This window comes from Serpula lacrymans, assembly GCF_000218685.1.
Source record: "Serpula lacrymans var. lacrymans S7.9 unplaced genomic scaffold SERLAscaffold_7, whole genome shotgun sequence".
Classification (NCBI taxonomy): Eukaryota; Fungi; Basidiomycota; class Agaricomycetes; order Boletales; family Serpulaceae; genus Serpula; species Serpula lacrymans.
The window spans coordinates 105,602-125,301 of NW_006763296.1; the positions used below are offsets into that span (position 1 = coordinate 105,602).

Genomic DNA, 19,700 nt, shown 5'->3' on the forward strand with positions numbered 1-19,700 from the left:
CTTCCATTCGTCCATCTTATCGATGATGGATCTCTCGTGTCTGGCGTCGAATCCGCCACCTTCATCGTCATTCATAACATCAGCTTTCTCATATTTTTGTAAAACCCGGTCAACAGCTGCTCTGCTTTCCTCATCTTCAACTTCCTCCACATCATCATTCCCACCATTCTGTGAATCGTCGTTCAGATGTTCAGATTCAGGAAGCTGTTCTTCCAGAGACCCTGGAAGACTGAAAGTCACAAGATTCTGGTCCTCCTCATCATAATCGTCCCAAGTGACGGAGAGATGCAAGTCTTCGGACAACGTGCCGATAAATTTGCGTTCACGAGCCGGGAACGTATTTGGCATCGTTAGGTTGGGTGGACGGGACTCGGATGGTCCCTGCCTGTTGGCCAAAACAAAGCTCTTAACCTTATCAAATATTTCTCGCTGGGGTTCGGTTAAGACTGTTGCCATGATATATGCATGAGCAAGATAACAATGACTGCACAAACGAAGTCACCTAATTTGGCTCGCTTCTTTGCGGTCTCCATCTCCTGTACGCGTTTGCTTTGCTTTCCCTTATACCAGTTCAAGTCGGCATACTCCTTCTCAAACACTTCGCGTTCCCAAATGGCCATCTCGTCGAGGACAAGTTGTAATCTCTTGGGATTGATGGTACCATTTTCATTCAAATATCCATCTAGCGCGACATTAGCGTTCATGACCTGATATCCAGAAATTTTGAAAACTTGCCCAATGATGGTAAGATCTTCTTGTAAACATCGAACAGTCGCTCGAGACCGTTCTCGTGAATATGTAAATCTGGAAGGTTAGGTAGGAAGTCGTTGCCGACGAAAACTGCCAGTAGTATAAAATCATCTATTACGCGCTCCAAGCTATATTTGAAGGGCAACACGGGTTCTATGTCCCGAAATTCGAGGTTGAGATATTCGCGCATAAGTGAAAGATGGAGGAGGTAGAAGTTGAGAGACTCCAAACTGTATGTCTTGTGTTGGTATTGGATTATTGCATTGAAATCGGAAAAATTACTGACCTAGTATTACCCTTCTTTCTCGAGGAAGGCCCAAATTTGACCTCCTCACGTAATAAGCAGAAGTGAGGGTCATGGCTCAGAAGCCCCAGCATTATAAGATCGGCGTCGAGGCCATACAAACAATGGCGAACGTTAGGATTGTGATCTGGTTGAGCCCTGGATAGCCGTATATACTCCATGATCTTGTGTTCACCCTCTCCAGGGACATCGTGCCCTGATAGAACTACTTGTACATCTCGCCAATTCGAATCCTCAGTGATCTTCTTGTTTATGAAATATTGTAGCTGTTCGGTAAGCTTAGCCATAAATGGCGTGCCTATGTGTTGGGTGGTGAACAGGGCTAAGGGTCGAGCTTTAAAGTTACATACCTGGTGTGATGCAGTTGCTATCAAAGGCTTTCTCGGGAGGTAATTGCTCTCCATTGTTCTCTGCTTTCTCCCTTACCTCCTTTGCCTCCTTTGCCGTACGGAAACGCCGACTCCGTTGCTGATTCATTTTCGCTCTGGGAGCCACGCCATCAACTGCCATGAAGAATAGTTTCTTTGGTTTGATTTTTCCAAAGAGGAGATCCACGTAAGCAAAAATAGATGTGAATATTTGCTCTTCTGACAACCTAAAGTGAGCATCCTCATCATTGGGATGCGAACCTGTATTCATCAGTGACTACCTACTCGTACATTGACAAGTATAGGACTTACAATTGTGGATGATGCCATTAAAGTCGAGGTAAAGATTGTCTAACAGCACGGCTTAGTAAAGAAACACGACGCGCATGGTGGTGTAATTAATTACCAAACTCAGGGATCTTGTTTTCTTGTATCAACTGAGAAGTGAGAGGGTAGCGTTCCCTAATGGAATATTAGTTGAAACAATGATTTTAAGAGTGACCACTCACGAGATATAACGGAAAAACTGCACGTCGACTTGTCAGTATTGTTTGTGCTTAACCAACACGCTGAACACACACCTTTGGAATACCTGGAATGAACAGCATATGTGAGCTTGTGCTGATACATTTCTAGCAAATACATACCCATTGTAAATTACAGAGATTGCACAAATGCTAAAGGGTGCAGTATAGCGTGAAGTGGTGTAGTTGCAGAGAAGTTTCGGTGGACTATCGGCGGCTCACAACGATGCCACCCCGCTCAAGGCAGCGTACATCGCCGTGAGAATGTATTACCTCCTCGAGCCTGGCGATACCACGGTTACAAATGTCCTTTGATTACTCGAACAATTGAATCGTAGGTTCGGGATAACCGCTTGTGCGCACCTGGATCTCTCTCATCATAGATATCATCATTCACATGTTGAGGTCAACACTAGCCAAAACTCTTAATCCTCTTCCAGCTACTTTTCTACGAGGAGGGACGTCCAAAGGCATATTCATCAATCGCGACCACCTACCAAAGGACAGGAACCAATGGAACCCTATATTTCTTGGGATTATGGGCTCTCCAGATCCAGAACATGGTCGCCAGCTGAATGGCATGGGAGGTGGAATATCTAGTCTTTCTAAGATTTGTGTCGTTGGCTCTCCGACAAGCGATCAGGTTTCTGAAGGATATGATGCCGAGTATACTTTTGTTCAAGTTGGCATTCGCGATAGCAGTATTGACTACTCCGGAAACTGTGGAAATCTATCCAGTATGATTGGCGTTTTCGCACTAGACGAAGGAATATGTACCCGTACCCCAACGAAATCAGGGTCCCTCACCACTCGACTGTTTAACACCAATACGAATAAGCGCATAGACACCACATTTCCCGTGTCTCTCTCTGACGACAAAATGTCGCCCCTTCTCGATCTTCCGCAAGTTTCTATGGCTGGTGTGCCTGGTAGAGCATCTCAGATCACCCTGGACTTCATAAATCCAGCTGGAGCACGGACAGGAAGTCTTCTTCCCACTGGCAAGCCGATAAACCTAGTTGACATCACTGTACAAGGAAAAACTACCCATATTCCTGCTTCCTTAGTCGATGCTACCAACCCCACTGTCTTCATAACCGCTGATGGTTTGCGGCCTATCGTTGAACTCTCAGAAGGTCGCTCCATCGATTTTTCCAAGCCATATGTCGGCGAAGTCTTAGAATCTATCCGTCAGCAAGGCGCCCGCCTTATGGGTCTAGATCCTTCAGCTCAGGCTCAGCCTAAAATCGCCGTTCTTAGCCCTTCGTCCGATGCTGATTATGACATAACTGTGCATGCACTATCAATGGGAGTACTGCATAAAGCAGTTCCCATGACTGTGGGTTTATGTCTTGGCGTCGCTGCCAACATAGAAGGAACAGTGGCATGGACACTTTCTTCCAGGGAATCTGATAGTGGAGGTGGACTGTTGAAAATTAAGCATCCAAGTGGACTCGTGGACGTTGGAGCAGATTTTGAGGCAAATGGAACGGTTAAAAGTGCGAAAGTGGTGAGGACAGGACGAATGTTGATGCGAGGTGCAGTCTGGTGGTGATACTTATATTCGGATTTTGGATATGGAGTACTAATCGCGAGTTCAGTTCCGTCAGTGTCGGTCCAGTGTTTAGTTCACCAATGGAATATGGGAATATCAAGTGTTTAAGAGGTTCAATGGTCTAATGGTTATGATTTCTGTCTCACATGTGAGATATGCACACAGAAGGTTCTGAGTTCGATCCTCAGTTGAACCACTTTTTTTTTGATTTTTAATTTATTTGGACGATAGCACCCTCCGATTCAGACGCCACAACGCTTTTGTCCCCTGCTTTCCGAGTCATCCCTGAGTCATACTCGCACATTCATGCAGCCATCGTCTTTTATAGACACATCATATCCTTCACAAAGGCACCAGTTCTGCGATTGCACGATTTAGAGTCTATCTATCGTCCCTAATATCTCGTGTATTGCTTTGATTTTGTCTCGATCCACCTCACGAAAACTTTGGGCGGACTCGGAGCAGTGTAGGTGGGGAGTGATTAACTGATCTGGCCACCTGATATTTCCTGCTTGGGCGGCACTGCTGCAATGCCCAAGAAAAAGAGAACCCAATTGAAGCCAGTGGCTCGTGGATTTGCCACTACTTCAGTCCCGAAAAAAGTCGTGCAAGTGGAGCAGGAAGTGAATCTGGGAGATATATCCTCTGCTGGAGAGGACCAGAATCAGACTCAAGAACAAGTCAGCGCGAGCGCAGGGCAGGATGAATCTTTACTAACTCCTAAAGATGTCATTGAAGCCCAGAAATTGCAAGAACAAGTGCTGCAGGACGTAGTTGACAAGCATCAGGAGAAGACGGAACGGGAGATTATAAGGACAGTCAAGGTACCATACTTTTTGAGATTATCGCCCACCTTTTTCTCAATGACATCCAGGCTATTCGGGTAGACCGACGATTTTCCAAGACTCTCCCTAGTTTGGACCTGGATGCAGTTCTAGTTGATCGGATTCTTGAATTGACTTCAGAGGTCGATGACAACGAAGGTAGGAGAAATATCGATCAAATGAATGAAGTGATGTAAATACTCAAATTCCCTGTGTAGTAGGCAGAGATTTTCTAGATGAGAATGAGGAGAAGGCTGTTTCTCGACTGGCTGTTACATATGGTGTCCTTAGAAGATTGGGTTTCTCAGAGACCAGAGTGGATGAATGCATCCGCTCGATACATGGGGTAGACCTGGATGAAGCCTATGATTGGGTACGTGTCTTTTCATAAATAAACCCCATCTGTGCCTACATCATATGTCGCAGCTCTATGCCCACTGCCCGGAAGAGGAACTTGGTGAACAAGGTAGTGAATTTTTGTCCTTTACGTGCGATATTCATTTATATTGAGCTAATGTGTAAATTAGTTATTGATGGATTCCGGACGCTGCGGCCTAGTCATAGTACTCGCGCAATCAGTGGAGTTGAAATTAATGCTATGCCAAAGTCTTCACTCCCAAATAATACTCCGTCTGTACCGAAGGCCTCCACCGGGCTCAATGCTCAAGCACCTGCATTCATTCCTTCATCGAGATCAACCTTGCTGGATCCTATCATATGGAACCCTGACACACCTAATAGTGAACCGACTGGCATTTACGTGTCAGCTGACGATGATGCCCAGCCAAAGGAGCACTTGGAAGAAGTACCACCCAAACGCATATGCGAGGACAATAATGCGGATATCTCCAAACCCGAACAGGCTCCATTGTCACATGTTGACGTTGTTAATGATGTATTAGATGAAGATAGCGATGACGCAGTTGGAGGTATATTTGAGCTTTTTGAAGAGATGTCGAACGAGACAACCGAGAAAGGTGTCACGATCAAAGTGCGCGATATGGCCCTTCCTAAAAATTGGTCTGGACGGACTCCAAAAATCCTACTGTCTGAAACTGTGATGAAGATCGATCGATACGCTGCCGTGACATACCAACTCATTTCTGGTTCCAGTAGAGCCAAAAGGTCGAGTGTCAAGGTTCTTTGGGAAGGCGGGAGAGCGGACGAATGGGCAATGGAGGATATTGCTTGCCACAACTCAGCTCAGTCAGAGCAGTATATAGCAACAGTTGCTCTACATGCTTTAACGTTCCCTGAGGCGGATGGCTTTGCAGCTGGAACGCTCAATGCGCCAGGTGGTCAAACTTTCTTCAGGCTATTTCCTGCTATCTTCCGGGATCTCTGGGACGAATTAGAGCAAGCAAGAAAGGATCGTAGTGATGCAATTAATCGGAGTATATGGGCCCGATTGAAGAGTATAGTGGGGAAGAAGTTTGATTCGAATACAAAGGTAGGACATTTTTGCCTCAAGCACATATGTACCAGCTGATTTGGTTTGGACTACATATAGTCAAACGACAAGAGTGCCAAGAAAACAGGGAACTTGGTTATCGGTCCTACCGCCCGCCACTACCACGCGTCGTATAATGCAACCTCTGACCAGCTTGTGGCAGAATTTGAGGCGCGGCAGGGAAGCACCGCATACCAGGCAATGCTAGTGAGTAGGGTCATGGTTATTTATTCGTCATTCCAACTTACACTCATATCTTCCAGTCCCACCGCAACCAGCTTCCTATCGCAAAGTACAGAGAAGAGATCACTTCTGCATTGGAGTACTCGCAAGTCCTGGTTTTAAGTGGCGAAACAGGATGGTGGGATTGAACTGCTTCGCTCTTTTTATGGCTTATTGAGTTGACGTTATTTAGTGGGAAATCTACGCAAGTACCAGCTTTCATCTTGGAGGATCAACTGTCACAAGGAAAACCCTGCAAAATCTACTGCACAGAGCCACGCCGTATTTCTGCTTTATCCCTTGCTCAGAGGGTTTCTCTTGAGCTCGGCGATGCTCCAGGTGCAGTTGGAACGATGAGTTCGTTGGTAGGTTATTCGATCCGTCTGGAAAGCAATACGTGCAGAAACACAAGACTAGCATTTGTTACGAATGGCATAGCCTTACGGATGCTTGAGAGTGGATCGGGACAAGGTGGTCAAGGCATGGCTTTTGATGAAATCACCGTAAGTCAAATTACCTTCAGGCAGTCCAGGCTTAATATCTCGCTATTTTGTCCAGCATCTTATCATCGATGAGGTTCGTGATATTTGCGTACTTCATTACGATTGCGTAGTTATACCTTGCTTTAGGTGCACGAGCGTACCATCGAATCTGACTTCCTTTTAATTGTTTTGAAATCACTTTTGGCTCAAAAATCTGATTTAAAGTAAGTGATAACACCAATTTGTTACCTGTTGTTTTGCGCTAATAACTTACAATAGAATCATCTTGATGTCCGCGACTATGGATGTTGAAAAAATTTCCAAGTTCTTTGGTGGATGCCCTTCGTTCCAGATCCCAGGTCGAACTTTTCCAGTAGATGTTCGGTACCTTGAAGATGCTGTGGAACACACCAAATGGACAATCACTGAAAACTCACCATATGCAAGAAGACGTGAGTTCAACGCTATGCTCGTTATTTACTGGTGTAAAAACCTTCTATAACAGCGTACGACAAGTTCTACCGGAATAAAAATGGAACCAATCGGTCAGAAGATAAAGATATTGCTGATGGGGATGATGATGACGACAACGACACCACTCAGGGAAATTTCAAACTTGAAAAACGATATTCTTCTCAGACTATCGCGACGATGAACCTATTCGACGAACGTCTTATACCTTATGATCTTATCATACGTCTTTTAGAGAGACTTTGCTTTGAGGACGATGCATTACACCCTTTTTCGTCTGCTGTGCTCGTGTTCATGCCGGGTTTGGGAGAAATACGTCGCTTGAATGACCTTCTCAGCGAACATCGGCTGTTTGGGGACGATAGTAGTTTTACGATTTATCATCTACATTCAACACTTTCTAGTGAGAGTCAAAATAGAGTGTTTGAGATACCTCCTCCGGGTGTTAGGAAGATAGTCATAGGTGTGCAAATTCTGGTTCCTTGCTGACATGTTTCTAATTGGTCCTTTTCTCCAGCAACAAATATCGCTGAGACGGGTATCACAATTCCTGATATAACATGTGTAATTGATACAGGCAAACATCGAGAAATGAGGTCATTGTGTTTACATCTACCTTACATGTGATCTCATTTATTGCTTTAGGTTTGATGAGAAACGACAAATCAGTCGTCTAGTGGAAACTTTTGTTGCCAAAAGTAATGCTGCCCAGAGAAGGGGTCGTGCTGGGCGGGTGCAAAGCGGGTTATGCTATCATCTCTTTACTAAAACGCGACACGATACGCAGGTCAGTGTCAGATTAGGCAAGCTGTCGCCACCGCTAATGTTAGCTTCATGGTAGCTGGCCGAAAATCCTTTACCAGAGATGATGCGTTTGAGTTTGTCTGATCTGGCATTGCGTATCAAAATTATGAAGGTCAATCTGGGAAGTTCCATCGAGGAAGTGCTATCTCAAGCCATGGATCCCCCCGTATCTGTTAATGTACAGAGGGCTATATCTGCGCTTGTCGAAGTACGTTCTCATTTTACTTTATTAATGGCCATCATATTCATATATCAACCAGGTTCGAGCGCTGACCCCATCTGAGGACATCACTCCAATGGGCAGGCTGCTTAGCAAGTTGCCGACCGAGGTTCACCTTGGGAAGTTTCTCTTAACTGCTGCATTGTTTCGCTGCTTGGACCCTGCTTTGACTATTGCCGCTGCTCTAAATTCTAAATCCCCTTTTGTAACTCCATTTGGCATGGAACAAGAAGCTGATATTGCCAAGAAAACATTTCGGACTGGTGAGTAACTTGCCTTACATTAACATTATATCAGGCTGATCGAATTCTTTTAGAGAATTCGGACTTCCTTACTATTCATAACGCTTTTGCGAGCTGGCGAAGGGCTTCTTCAAACGCAGGATTTGTTCATAAATTTTGCCGGACTCACTTTCTCAGCCACCAGAACCTACAACAAATAGAAGAGTTGCGTCAACAATTTCTGGGGTAGGTATTATTTACAAACTGTTCTTGATGTCATGCTAAAGAAATTCAGATACCTTGTTGACTCCTCATTTATTGAAGTTGACAAATCTTTTGTTCGGGAATTGAGTCGGTAAAAAATCCTTTTCATTTTTCTAGTTAAAGTTGAGACTGACCAATTATCAGAGCCCGATACGGCCGGAACAGGCCGCGTTTCGTGACTGTGCCTCCGTCGCTCGACTCGAATTCCTATAACACCGCTCTTGTCAATGCAGCACTTGCCGCTGGGTTGTACCCCAAGATATTAACGGTAGACTCAACCGGGCAGATGAAAACAATCTCAAACAATCAACCCTCCGCTTTTCACCCATCCTCCATCAACTTCGGGAAAAAAGCAACGGATTTTGGCGTAAATTATTTATCTTACTTTACACTGATGTAAGTTGCACTTGCAATTTGGACTCTAGCCCACAGCATTATTCATGAAACTTCCCAGGCATTCAAGGAAACTCTATGCATGGGAAACAGGACCTGTGGATGACATTTCCCTACTGTTACTTTGCGGAGAATGCGATTTCAGGGTACGTCAAGGGAATACTAGTCTCGCTGCTCACAAACTAACCTTTGAATAGCTCATATCTGATTCGGCTTCTGTCGATCGCAAGATCAGATTCCACATTCCCCCAAAATCAAATGTTGCCCTGAAATTACTTCGCAATCATCTAAGCGATATCCTTGCACGCCAACTCCGTGGAAAGCCCTTAACGGAATGCCAAAAGTCATGGTATGAATTGGCTTTGATAGTCTTGGGCAAGATGAAGTCCCAAATTCATACTATCGAAGATGCTCCAAGTCTCATCGTCAGCTAGAGTCGATTGTTCAGATCACCAGATATTCCTTTTTCATCATTTCTCCGTCTCTTAGATTTATCCTACACTATATCTATAAAATCTCAACTTCCTTTTTGATATCGTGGGGTGATTCCATAGCACCGTTGGCACCAATCTCGAATGTTTGACATGACATTAATGGCCAACTCAGAAGCAGCTTTGTGCTAGTCTCCCTCGCTGGCCTAATTCAATAACGATGATAGTCGGTCAATAGTCGATCGATATATTGTACTAGGCTATGTGTAGAAGAAATCATATTGGAGTCAAGAGTTATCCCTGAATCAAACTGTTGTTCATATACTCTCTTAAACGATACTGGCACTTAAACCAGTAGGTGTCACTTTGTTAAAATACCCCTATTTCTTGCCTCTCTCAGGACCAAAGAAGTTAAGGAGGCTGCCACGCTTTGCCGATGATGACTTCGCTTTCGAGGCGCGAGAAACATCTGCTTTGGGCTTGGGAGCCTCGCGAGCGGGGTTGGTATCCTTCTCTGGTTTCGTTTCCGCTGTAGTCTTCTTTTTCCCTTTCCCTTTCGCAGGCAGCTCGGAATCTGGTTCGTCGTCGTCGACGGATTCATAAGAAGAATAATCTTCGGTTACTGGATAGTAACCTTGTCAGTTCTGGATAAACGGGCAGTACAACGAAGAAACGCACTCATATAGCCTTTTGCGTCCGTTGTCGTCCGGCTCTTCGTGACCCTCTTCTTTCTGAGTCCGTTACGTCCGATAGGAACCACCTTCTTCTCGCTTTTCTTTCTTGGCTTAGGCTTTGGTACTTCTTCCTCGCTGTCCATTGCAATATCAACGTCTTCTTCTTGATCCTCGTCATTTTCAGACGATTCGTTGGCGACCGACTTCGAAGCTTTGATGACATGTACTGCGTCGAGGACAGTGAGCTTAAGTAGATCTCGATGATATTCGCACAAACCATCATCTATATCCATCATCGCTCGTAAACTCCTTTCTGAATCCGAATCGGCAGCTTTCTTTACCACTCTTGATGGCTTTGGGATATTTAAATCTTCGTCTTCGTCGTCAGACATTATCATGCCTTTCTTCACACGTAAAGTATTCTGAGCCGCGGGTTTGGATGCTTGTGGGGGCTCGACATCTTCTTCCGAATCTGACAACAAAGCACTTGGAGATTTTCGCTTTTTCCCCCGCTGGAGACGAATCAAAATGAGGTCTATGACATTTAAGTGCGATAATACCTTTGTATCCTGGATAGTCAGAGTGACGTCTTCCCTCGGCTTCGAAACCTTATTCTTATCTTTTTTGGACGTACTAGCCTGTATGGAGTCGAGAGTAACAGCTGGTTCGGGCTTTTTACTCTCCTTAGATTTGGCCTTACTCCAATCCAACTTGCCCGTTGCTTTTGGTTTGTCTGCGGCTCGAGGTGGCTCATCGGAAGGTTTCACTTTTTCCTGTTCTTTTGCCTTATCTTTGGGGGAAACAACTGGTTTCTCTTGAGACTCTGATGGTATGAGCTTCGGCTTCTCGGGAGGTTCCAGCTTGGTGTTGGAGGTAGATGCCACTGAAGGATCGTTAGAGGTATTTCCCATCTTATATACTTTAGACAAAACATCAAAATATGACGTGAAAGTACCTCACCTTAACGTGTGCGCCTACAATTTTGCCAACGATGGAAGACAGAGCGGGACCCCCCGTGGCATCCGCTTGCCTGACCATGACAGTTGGACCACATACAAGGCCTGCATCCTGAGTTACGTCCTTTCACGATGAGTGATGCAAGGTAACACGGACTAGGACATACGTGAATGGGGGAAGGAGACAAGCTGTAGACGTGAATTGAGTAAATACGCGAGAACTGGGCTTTGGTTTCTGCACACTGTTATGTTAGGATGTAAGCATTAGCTGTATGATGTGACTAACCTTCAAGCGCATCTTCATCAACCAGTATCATCTTCGTGCACGGAGCTATATCCATAATCGGTTTCAGTTCACCCTCGTCGGGGTCAACGTCCATTCTATCATCCTGGGTCCCATCTTCGCGTTCATCTTGGTGGCCACCTAAGCTTGAAACTTCTCCAGAGACGAGATAGGTCGAAAACGATGGCGAAGGAGATGAGCGCGTGTCGGTGTGGAAAGTGGCTAGTTCGCTGTTTCGCAAGTTCGACGTCAGGTTCGATGTACCTCTTCTGACACTGATATTATCAAGATGGAAACGCACTTTTTCGCCTGGTCAACATGGATACCAAGTTCTCTGCTCAAAGATCGGAACGTGACCTGATATTTCAACGGGTGAGTAGTAGTATAGGGTTAAGCCCAGTCTACAGCGCTGAGGGACTCTGAATCATACGCACAACGTTATTCTTTATGAAGAGCTCCTTAGTCAGGAAGTCTGCTGCTGCAGGGGATGTCATTCCTGGTGGTAACGGTTATACGAGCCAGGACCAGTAAACGAACGTTGGGTGCCAGGCAGCAAGGCGGTCGAGAATCGGAGTCTGTTTCAAACGCGTCCAATTCTCTTTGTCGCGTCTGTGGCAAACTTGAAAACATCATCCCAACTATGCCAATAACGAATTCGATTATGATGTGCCAACAAGTACAACTGTGTCTACAGGATTCAAAACTATACAGGGTAATGTAATTTGGTTCGCGAACTCATAATTTTAAGTGAAGAAATCGCTGGTATGTAGAAGGCTGTGACTTCAGCTTTCAATTAAATTTATTACTAGACGAAGCTGTGAAACATACAATATGCAAGCGCAAGACACAACCCACCTATCATGAGCTTGGTTTTATTATTTCGTTCCATGGAGCTTGGTGTTCCAAAGGGCGCTTCATTGTGGCGAGAAACTGGTTCCAAGACTCGTCTAGCTGACGTCGCGACGCCAGAACACCGAGCTGTAGCTGGGTTGGGTGATGTACCTGAACAAAGTATACGCAATTGGACATATCGCATCGCTGTAAGAGCTTAAACTCGTTCTGGCCTCCTTTGATGAACTGTGAGAGATCGAAATATTGGTCGGGGGTGACCTACAAATTGATCGTATACAAATTGGTTAGAATATGATAAATTTGCGATAACAACGAGACAAAAGCGCACAACTATTGGTGGAGATAGGGGCAAGTGCATATCAACGTCCTTATGATGAAACCGTAGAGACAAGGTACCCGAATCTGGCCAGAGAGACTTTGTCATCGATAACAGCTGCTCGGTGGTTGTGGGTTTTTCTATTGCCCGAACGTATGCGTCTTCGAGATCAGATAGGAGATAGCAGGCCAGAGAAACGCATAAGCTTGACGAGCGGTCACTAAGGTGCCTTGAGTATAGTGCAATCAGCGGGGCCAGAACAAATGCTTACACTACGTTTGTGCGACTTTGATTAACCCAGGTGGATATCATAGGTAGGAGTGATTCTTCGATTTGGAACTTGATCGAAACAGTTCCTGGACGATTAGGACCCTGCCCATCATACATTATGGTCATACCATCCCCAATGTCAGGTACAGGAGTGACTTGAACAACAGGAGTAGGCTCTGCTGGTACATCGACCACAATCGGCAAACCTTCTACTATATCGTCTTTTGTATCTTGTTCTATTTGTGAGGAGAAGCATCACGTTAAAGTAATATTTCGCAAAATATTCTGAATTCGTCATTCACCTATGAAAAGCTCATAGTTTTCAAATGCAATTGTATCTTCATTTTGGCTGACATCCATAAAAGACTGGTTAAGATCTTCAAGTTCGGGCGATGTGTCGTCTTGACGTGAACCATCTATATTCCATATATGTATAAGAATGACAGGAGTAAATGATCACGAAACATACCTATTGTTGGTGGGGGCGAAGTGGACGCGATGGGAGATTGCATCACTACTTCAGGAGCTGGAAGGGTCTCACTAGGGTCGGCAGTTTGTTCCATACTGACGGTCTCTGCGGTTTCTGCGGGTGGTGGAGCTGCTATATCCTGACTTTCACCTGGTGGAGTGGGCTGCGCTGGCGCGCTCACAGGTACGTCCGACCTAGCTGTAGCAGGAGGTTGTTGTCCTTTGGTCTTGAACCAGTCAAGGTCAAGCGCCATGAGGGACGAGAATGGGTCGGGGGCGCGCCTTTCTGCCTGCTCGGGTATCTGTGGTGGGGGTGCAAAGGTTCCAGGGTATGGCGGCGGGGGATCATACTGCGTTTCACGTGTTAATAGGGACACGATGGGAGATAAGATGGAGACAGCTTACTTCCCGAGATTCGACAGTAGATGCCCGCGTCGGCATTGGGAGATTCGTCGGTTGCGAGTCTGTAGCAGGCGCTGTCCATTGGGGAGGAGCGACCATGACGTGCCGGAAGACATCATGCAGTCTGTCTGTAAGCCGCTCATTGGTCAAAGCGTTACGTGGAATGAGCTAGCTAGAGATACTTTGTAGCTGAGGTTCGACGAAGAGGCGGCGATATGGCGTGACGGTACGCAGTAGGTCTGCAAAAACTTGAGCCAAAGATGGATTTGCACGGTTCTGCGCGTTTTCCATCAATCTGGCGTAGTTATTGTAGGCGACCTGAAAAGCAGGTGCCCCATGTCAACCGGGCAGTCGTTTCGCAGGACAGTAATGCCAATACCTCAAGTAGTTCTACGATCTGGCATCACGGTGACGGGAGGCAAATAGGTCATTTAACACTTTCAAACCTCGCAACGATGATATTCAGTCATACCTTGGGACGTGCGACATCGTAATACGCTCTTTCAGAACTCAACCATCGTGCAAACTTGGTCGCAGCTGCAATGTAGGTGTCTGGGTTGTGCGAAGAGAGTCTCTTTGCGAATACAGGAAAGAGTTTTTCGTTGTTCGTAATGGCTGCGTGAAGTGGTGGGGGCATTTGTCCGTTCTGAACGTTGGACGTTGGAGGCTGCGAGGCAGAAGTACTGGCAGGAGACGATGGGCCTGCAGTAGGAATTTATAAGGATTTTGTCGAGAGAAAGCAAGAGAAGTATTGGGGAAGATAAAGAAGTGGCTCTCACCAGTGAAAGAACCTTTCATATTCTGGCATCTCGACTGGAAGCCAATTGTGGATCTTTGTGGGTGCATGTAATCGGAACTCAAATCTCAGATATCCCCGTTTCATTTCCTCGATCCTCCGCAAAACACCGAAAACAAATGAAAAACATACTTCTCCCTCTCATGAATCCGAGAACAAAGCACACAAGTATGGCAGGAACTATCCTTATATTTATTTATCTCCCTAGACCTATGTTTTGCAGCGAGATCTACGATACAGTCTATCAACATTCACCCATCACGAGTAACCTTTTTTCATAAATTGCATCACAAAGGAAGCCTGAATTCTACAGCCACTCGACAGTCTGCAGAGTATTTCAGCAACAGTCTGACTGATACACATCAAGTTGACTTACACTAGGTGGCTTGGAAGAGATGTCGTAAGTGACGCGATTCACTCCAGAGACTTCATTCGTGATACGGGAAGATATTCTTCGCAAAACCTCTGGGGGGAATACATACCTGATGGCAAGGTCTTAATTAGAGTGCAAGAAAAACACGATTACTAAGTATGTACGTACCAATCGGCCGTCATGAAGTCCTCTGACTGCACTGCACGAAGGGCAATGACCTGAACATAAAAGGTCAGCTATGTATATAGAAACTGGCGATACACACAAACCTGCTCGTATGTTCTCTTGTCCCCCATAACTCCCACAGCCTTAACAGGTAAAAGTACAGCAAACGCTTGACTGATCTGGTTATACAGGTTTGCATTTCGAATTTCCTCAATGTAGATGCTATCAGCCTGTTGCAATATCTTTACTTGCTCGCGCGTTACTGGTCCAAGGATACGAATGGCAAGTCCAGGCCCTGGGAACGGATGGCGCTGTACGAGAGGAGCAGGAATAGACAAGAGCCGTCCCAATGCACGCACTTCGTCTAGGCTCGCCATGAAGGCTTATTGAATACAACAGAATACAGTAGATGACATCAAAAGTCGGGACACACCTTTAAACAGCTCTCTTAACGGCTCTATCAACTTGAGTTTCATGTCAGCGAGAAGACCTCCCACATTGTGATGCGTCTTGATGGTCGCACTCGGACCCTTGAAGCTGATGCTCTCGATGACATCAGGGTATAACGTCCCTTGCAACAGCCACTCAACTCTGCCCTTTGCCTCAGCGCCCTTCTTCTCTTCCGCCTCAGCAGCGGCCTCAATCTTAGCTGCTTCCTCTTCAAACACGTTGATAAACGTGTTTCCGATGATCTTTCGCTTTTTCTCGGGGTCTTCTACTCCTTCCAGGCGCGACAGGAACAAATCTGATGCGTCAACAACGGTGAGGTTGACACCGAGATCTTTGTTCAACATCTCATTAACTTGTTTGGCTTCATTCAGACGTAAGACGCCGTTATCGACCATGATAGCGTGGAATCTGAGATGCAGTGAGCCATATAATCAGGGACAAGGGTTGAAATAACAACCTATCCCCGATAGCTTCGTGCATCAGCTTTGCGGCCACAGTACTATCAACACCCCCGCTAACAGCCCCGATCACCCGACCTTTTGGCCCACAAATATCTCTAATACGCGCAATCTCTTTCCCAATAAACTCTTCCTACATCAATCCATAATTATCAGCGTTCAGCCTCGAGAAAAAGAAACGAAATGGAATGAAGTGATTGGCTGACCATTGTCCAGTTAGTTCGGCAGCCGCAGATGTTGAGGACAAATCGTCCAATGACTTCCTTTCCGCGAGGAGAGTGAGTCACTTCTGGGTGGAATTGGATACCGTAGAAAGGTTTAGAGTCGTGTGCGATGGCAGCATATGGAGCTGACTGCGTTCGTCCGATGATGTGGAAATTCGGTGGCATCTCAGAGAGTTGGTCGCCGTGAGACATCCATACCTTGGTATAAAGTGAGTCCCATACACCAGTCTGCAAGTAAAAGAAGGCAAAGACGTACCTGCATATCCCCGAGCCCTTCAAACAAAGCATCCACAGACGAACTGCTACCTTCACCTATCTTGGACACCTCCACCTGGGCGAACCCATATTCTCTGTGATTGCACTGAGCGATTTTTCCCTTGTTATGATAAGCCATTTCCTTTTGACGACGGAAGTGAGTTGATACAGATAATAGTTGAGAGAGGACGGGGACAGACCTGGAGACCGTAGCAGATGCCCAAGATCGGAACGCCGAGGGTGTAGATGGCGGGATCAGCATGGGGTGCATCATCGTCGTAGACCGAATAAGGCGATCCCGAGAGAATGATTCCTGTATTTCTCTGACTATGAGCGTGCTCCACGCTTTACATTCAAAACAAATGGGAAAGAACCTTTAGGTTTGAAGTGGAGATCACTGATTTTAGTCGTACAGGGCATCAGCTCTGCGTATACATTGAGCTCGCGACATCTTCTTGTGATTAGATGACTGTACTAGATAACGGCGAGGTAAGATTCGTTGATCCAAGTTTAAGCAGATAATCAAACCTGTGATCCAAAATCAAGGATAAGGATTGTATCGAACTGATCGTGAATTTCAGCCATTTTTGTTGAGAAAGGGAGAAGAGATGGATAAGAGCTAAGTATCCCAGCTGAGCACGCGTTCGAGTGTACGTCCGAGTCAATGATAAAACGCGCTCCGAGGACGCGAACCTGAAAATTAATCACCCGTGGGAAACTGATAACAAAGTAGCTTCCACTCAAGAAACGTCGTATTATCAACAAAATTCTGGATCTATACTACTTTTATAAAGCATGTATACACATCGACACCATGTTGATAGAAACAGTGCGGTAAAGGCGAAAGTACTAGACTGACGTAGTTCTACCTTACTCTGTCAACAGACCTCTTGAACGCCTTCTCGTCTGTATGCCCATCAGCAGCCGCAGAATGTAGTGCAATAATTGCTTGACGTAGGCTTAAAGGCGATTGAGATCAATGGAAAGCTGACTTCTAGATATTAGACGACGCGCTCACCTGATCTGTTCGTTATAATAATCTCGAACTTCCTTTGAACGTTCAAGTCGATGCCGTTGGTGGAGAAGCGTGAGTATTGCACATATTGCAATCATTGCTACAACAAGGTCAGCGTAACATTCACGAGGTGTCACTGGACAGAACACACCTGCCACAATTAAAAGTGCTGTGACGGCGTATTGCCATGGCGCGACTTTCAGTGACGTATCCGGAGGATCAGCACAAAAACCTCCTTTACAGTGATGCTATAGAAAAGAATATCCAGGTTGTAGTCATACCACTCGAGGCCTGACGTACCGAACGACAGTTGCGATCAAAGCTGCATGGCAGTCCTATACCTACAGTATGCTCGCAGATCAAGATGCCCGGATCGCAATAAAAATCAGGATCTTTGCAGTTGTCTCGGACGACGTTGAGAACCACTTTGAGCATTGTGGAATCGTATTCAGTGTAAGTCGTGTTTTCAATCTTACAAGGCAAGCCTGCCGTCCCATTCGCGTACCTGTATATCCGAACTGGTCAACAGTCAGTACCATCGAAAGAGGAAGTGACACTGACAAACAAGTAGAATTAAGGCAAATGGAGCCACTTGAGCTTTCTAAGCTATAGTTCGCATTTCGACGGAAGCCAGGGGGTGGTATGCATTGTTCGTCCCTATTCAGTTGACACGGTTTTCCAACAGAGAGCCAAGGAACACAACCGCTGCCTTCATCGGGGCAAAACGTTCCTCGAGGGCACAAAGGTGGTACAGGCTCCTTGTGCCCGTACCCAAATGGAAATTCGTCTCTGCGACATTGTTTAGGTTTGCAGGTGCCGTTGACGATACCAGAGCAGAAGAACTTGTCTGTACAGTCTGTTATAAGCTTATGTGTCTCCCCATCGAGATGATCGTTGGTGGTTGAACAAGGGCCTCCTTCTGTCGATGAGAGGGTATATACAGTGGTGGAAAATATGCAAAACACGATAAACCGAGACAGTATACCGAAGAATTTGGCCATGTTCCAAGTGTCATAGCATTATTCGATTCGACTGCGATAACCTTGGTGTCAGCCTCAGGCTCATTTCCATATGCCTTATAATGCTCCTTCAGCGATACATAGTCCCGTGCTGTGATCGCGTATACATTCTATGCTTGGAACCGTGGACGCATGGTAGTGAACGGAGGGCCGCGAAGGTGGGAACGACGGTGAGAAAAGTGCATTGCTCTTGTTGCAACGAACTGGATTCGAACGCGCAACACCGGCACACGCGGCATGTTCCGCTGACAGACTCCTTTGGAAGATGCGTCATCTTCAGCAATTTGTCCGCCTTAACTGAACTTTTCGGTTGTCCATTACTGCAACCAAGACACATCACTCGTCGTTCTCTTTTTTTTTGGAGGGTTCATTGACCGTAACGGCGACGGAGGCTTCATTTGTCTGAGAACATCCAAGACCGACGGTCAGTTGTTGGTCGCTGATGGCCTTTGCTGGCAGCTTTCGGGCGACTACCGCCTCTTGTTCCAAGCAAATATGTGCGAGACAGGCTCGTGTGCCGCGTACGAGCTCATCTTGGATACCACAGAGCTCGGTTCCACTGGGCTCTCAGTTGGTGTCAAGAATAATCGATAGACGGTCCTTTTCTTCTTCTATCTCTAACCCTGCCCGTCCTTCGCAATCACTATTTTATTCTCCACGCTGGTCCAACAACAAAAACCCAGAAGCGGACACGTCAGAAAATGATCCCAAGGCGCAGGAAGACGGCGATGTAGAGAAGAAGAATGACACTGTCCGGTTAGATGGACCCGAAGACGAGAATGCTCCAGGTGCATCGTCAAATTCGACACCTCCGTCCTCATCTTCTAGTGGTGATAACAATGATAGCGCCGATCCACCACCAGCACCACCTCCAACAACGCCACCTTCACCAAGTTCTATTGCAAAACAATCCGTACCCGAAATCTATCCCCAGGTTCTCGCCCTCCCCATTGCTCGGCGTCCACTCTTTCCCGGTTTTTACAAGGCTGTCGTCGTTCGTAATCCTGCTGTCGTCGCTGCTATCAAGGAAATGATGAAACGTGGCCAACCATATCTCGGTGCTTTCCTTCTCAAAGATGAGAACACGGACAGTGACATTATCACGGATATAAACTCGGTACACCCTGTTGGTGTCTTTGCTCAGATAACCAGTGTCTTCGCTGCAAATAGTGGCTCAGGCGACGATAAGGAAGAAGGGCTCACAGCTGTTTTGTATCCGCATCGGAGGATCAAAGTGACAGAGCTTATCAAGGCTGGCGAAAGTCCTTCAGTAGCTAAAGTAACTGATGAAGATGAGGCGGCAAAGGCTCAAACGGTCGCTCCCCCTACTCCTCCCCCGGAACCAGAGGCTACAAGAATTCAAGCTGGTATGTATATTTACGTTCAAATAGTCCTTATCTATCTGCTAACTTCTTCTCCAGGACCTTTACAAACATCATTC

At 46.0% G+C, this 19,700-nt stretch overlaps 6 protein-coding genes across 6 annotated transcripts; 1 reads left to right on the plus strand and 5 right to left on the minus strand.

Annotated features, from left to right (window-relative positions):
• Positions 1-2,259: 2,259 nt before the first annotated feature.
• Positions 2,260-3,598, plus strand: SERLADRAFT_467130 (uncharacterized protein; the record flags this gene model as incomplete). Its single annotated transcript, XM_007318164.1, has 1 exon — positions 2,260-3,598. One exon carries the CDS (start codon positions 2,344-2,346, stop codon positions 3,499-3,501), a length of 1,158 nt encoding a protein of 385 aa, XP_007318226.1.
• A 6,065-nt stretch (positions 3,599-9,663) lies between these two features.
• Positions 9,664-10,100, minus strand: SERLADRAFT_369441 (uncharacterized protein; the record flags this gene model as incomplete). The annotated part of the gene is made up of 2 exons (XM_007318165.1): positions 9,664-9,905; positions 9,962-10,100. 2 exons carry the CDS (start codon positions 10,098-10,100, stop codon positions 9,664-9,666), a joined length of 381 nt encoding a protein of 126 aa, XP_007318227.1.
• Positions 10,101-10,302: 202 nt separating this feature from the next.
• On the minus strand, positions 10,303-10,711 carry SERLADRAFT_467138 (uncharacterized protein; the record flags this gene model as incomplete). The annotated part of the gene is made up of 2 exons (XM_007318166.1): positions 10,303-10,526; positions 10,588-10,711. The coding sequence occupies 2 exons, from the start codon at positions 10,709-10,711 to the stop codon at positions 10,342-10,344; spliced, it is 309 nt and encodes a 102-aa protein (XP_007318228.1).
• A 1,146-nt stretch (positions 10,712-11,857) lies between these two features.
• SERLADRAFT_389031 (uncharacterized protein) lies at positions 11,858-13,046 on the minus strand (the record flags this gene model as incomplete). The annotated part of the gene is made up of 5 exons (XM_007318167.1): positions 11,858-12,001; positions 12,052-12,306; positions 12,377-12,584; positions 12,636-12,870; positions 12,937-13,046. The coding sequence occupies 4 exons, from the start codon at positions 12,992-12,994 to the stop codon at positions 12,055-12,057; spliced, it is 753 nt and encodes a 250-aa protein (XP_007318229.1).
• A 1,427-nt stretch (positions 13,047-14,473) lies between these two features.
• Positions 14,474-16,810, minus strand: SERLADRAFT_355968 (uncharacterized protein; the record flags this gene model as incomplete). The annotated part of the gene is made up of 11 exons (XM_007318168.1): positions 14,474-14,625; positions 14,677-14,782; positions 14,842-14,891; positions 14,943-15,202; positions 15,272-15,696; positions 15,746-15,879; positions 15,953-16,168; positions 16,227-16,367; positions 16,426-16,538; positions 16,600-16,699; positions 16,754-16,810. 11 exons carry the CDS (start codon positions 16,808-16,810, stop codon positions 14,608-14,610), a joined length of 1,620 nt encoding a protein of 539 aa, XP_007318230.1.
• Positions 16,811-16,982: 172 nt separating this feature from the next.
• Positions 16,983-18,396, minus strand: SERLADRAFT_361392 (uncharacterized protein; the record flags this gene model as incomplete). The annotated part of the gene is made up of 5 exons (XM_007318169.1): positions 16,983-17,184; positions 17,244-17,340; positions 17,392-17,488; positions 17,541-17,745; positions 17,802-18,396. The coding sequence occupies 5 exons, from the start codon at positions 18,239-18,241 to the stop codon at positions 17,091-17,093; spliced, it is 933 nt and encodes a 310-aa protein (XP_007318231.1).
• Between the last annotated feature and the right edge of the window lie 1,304 nt (positions 18,397-19,700).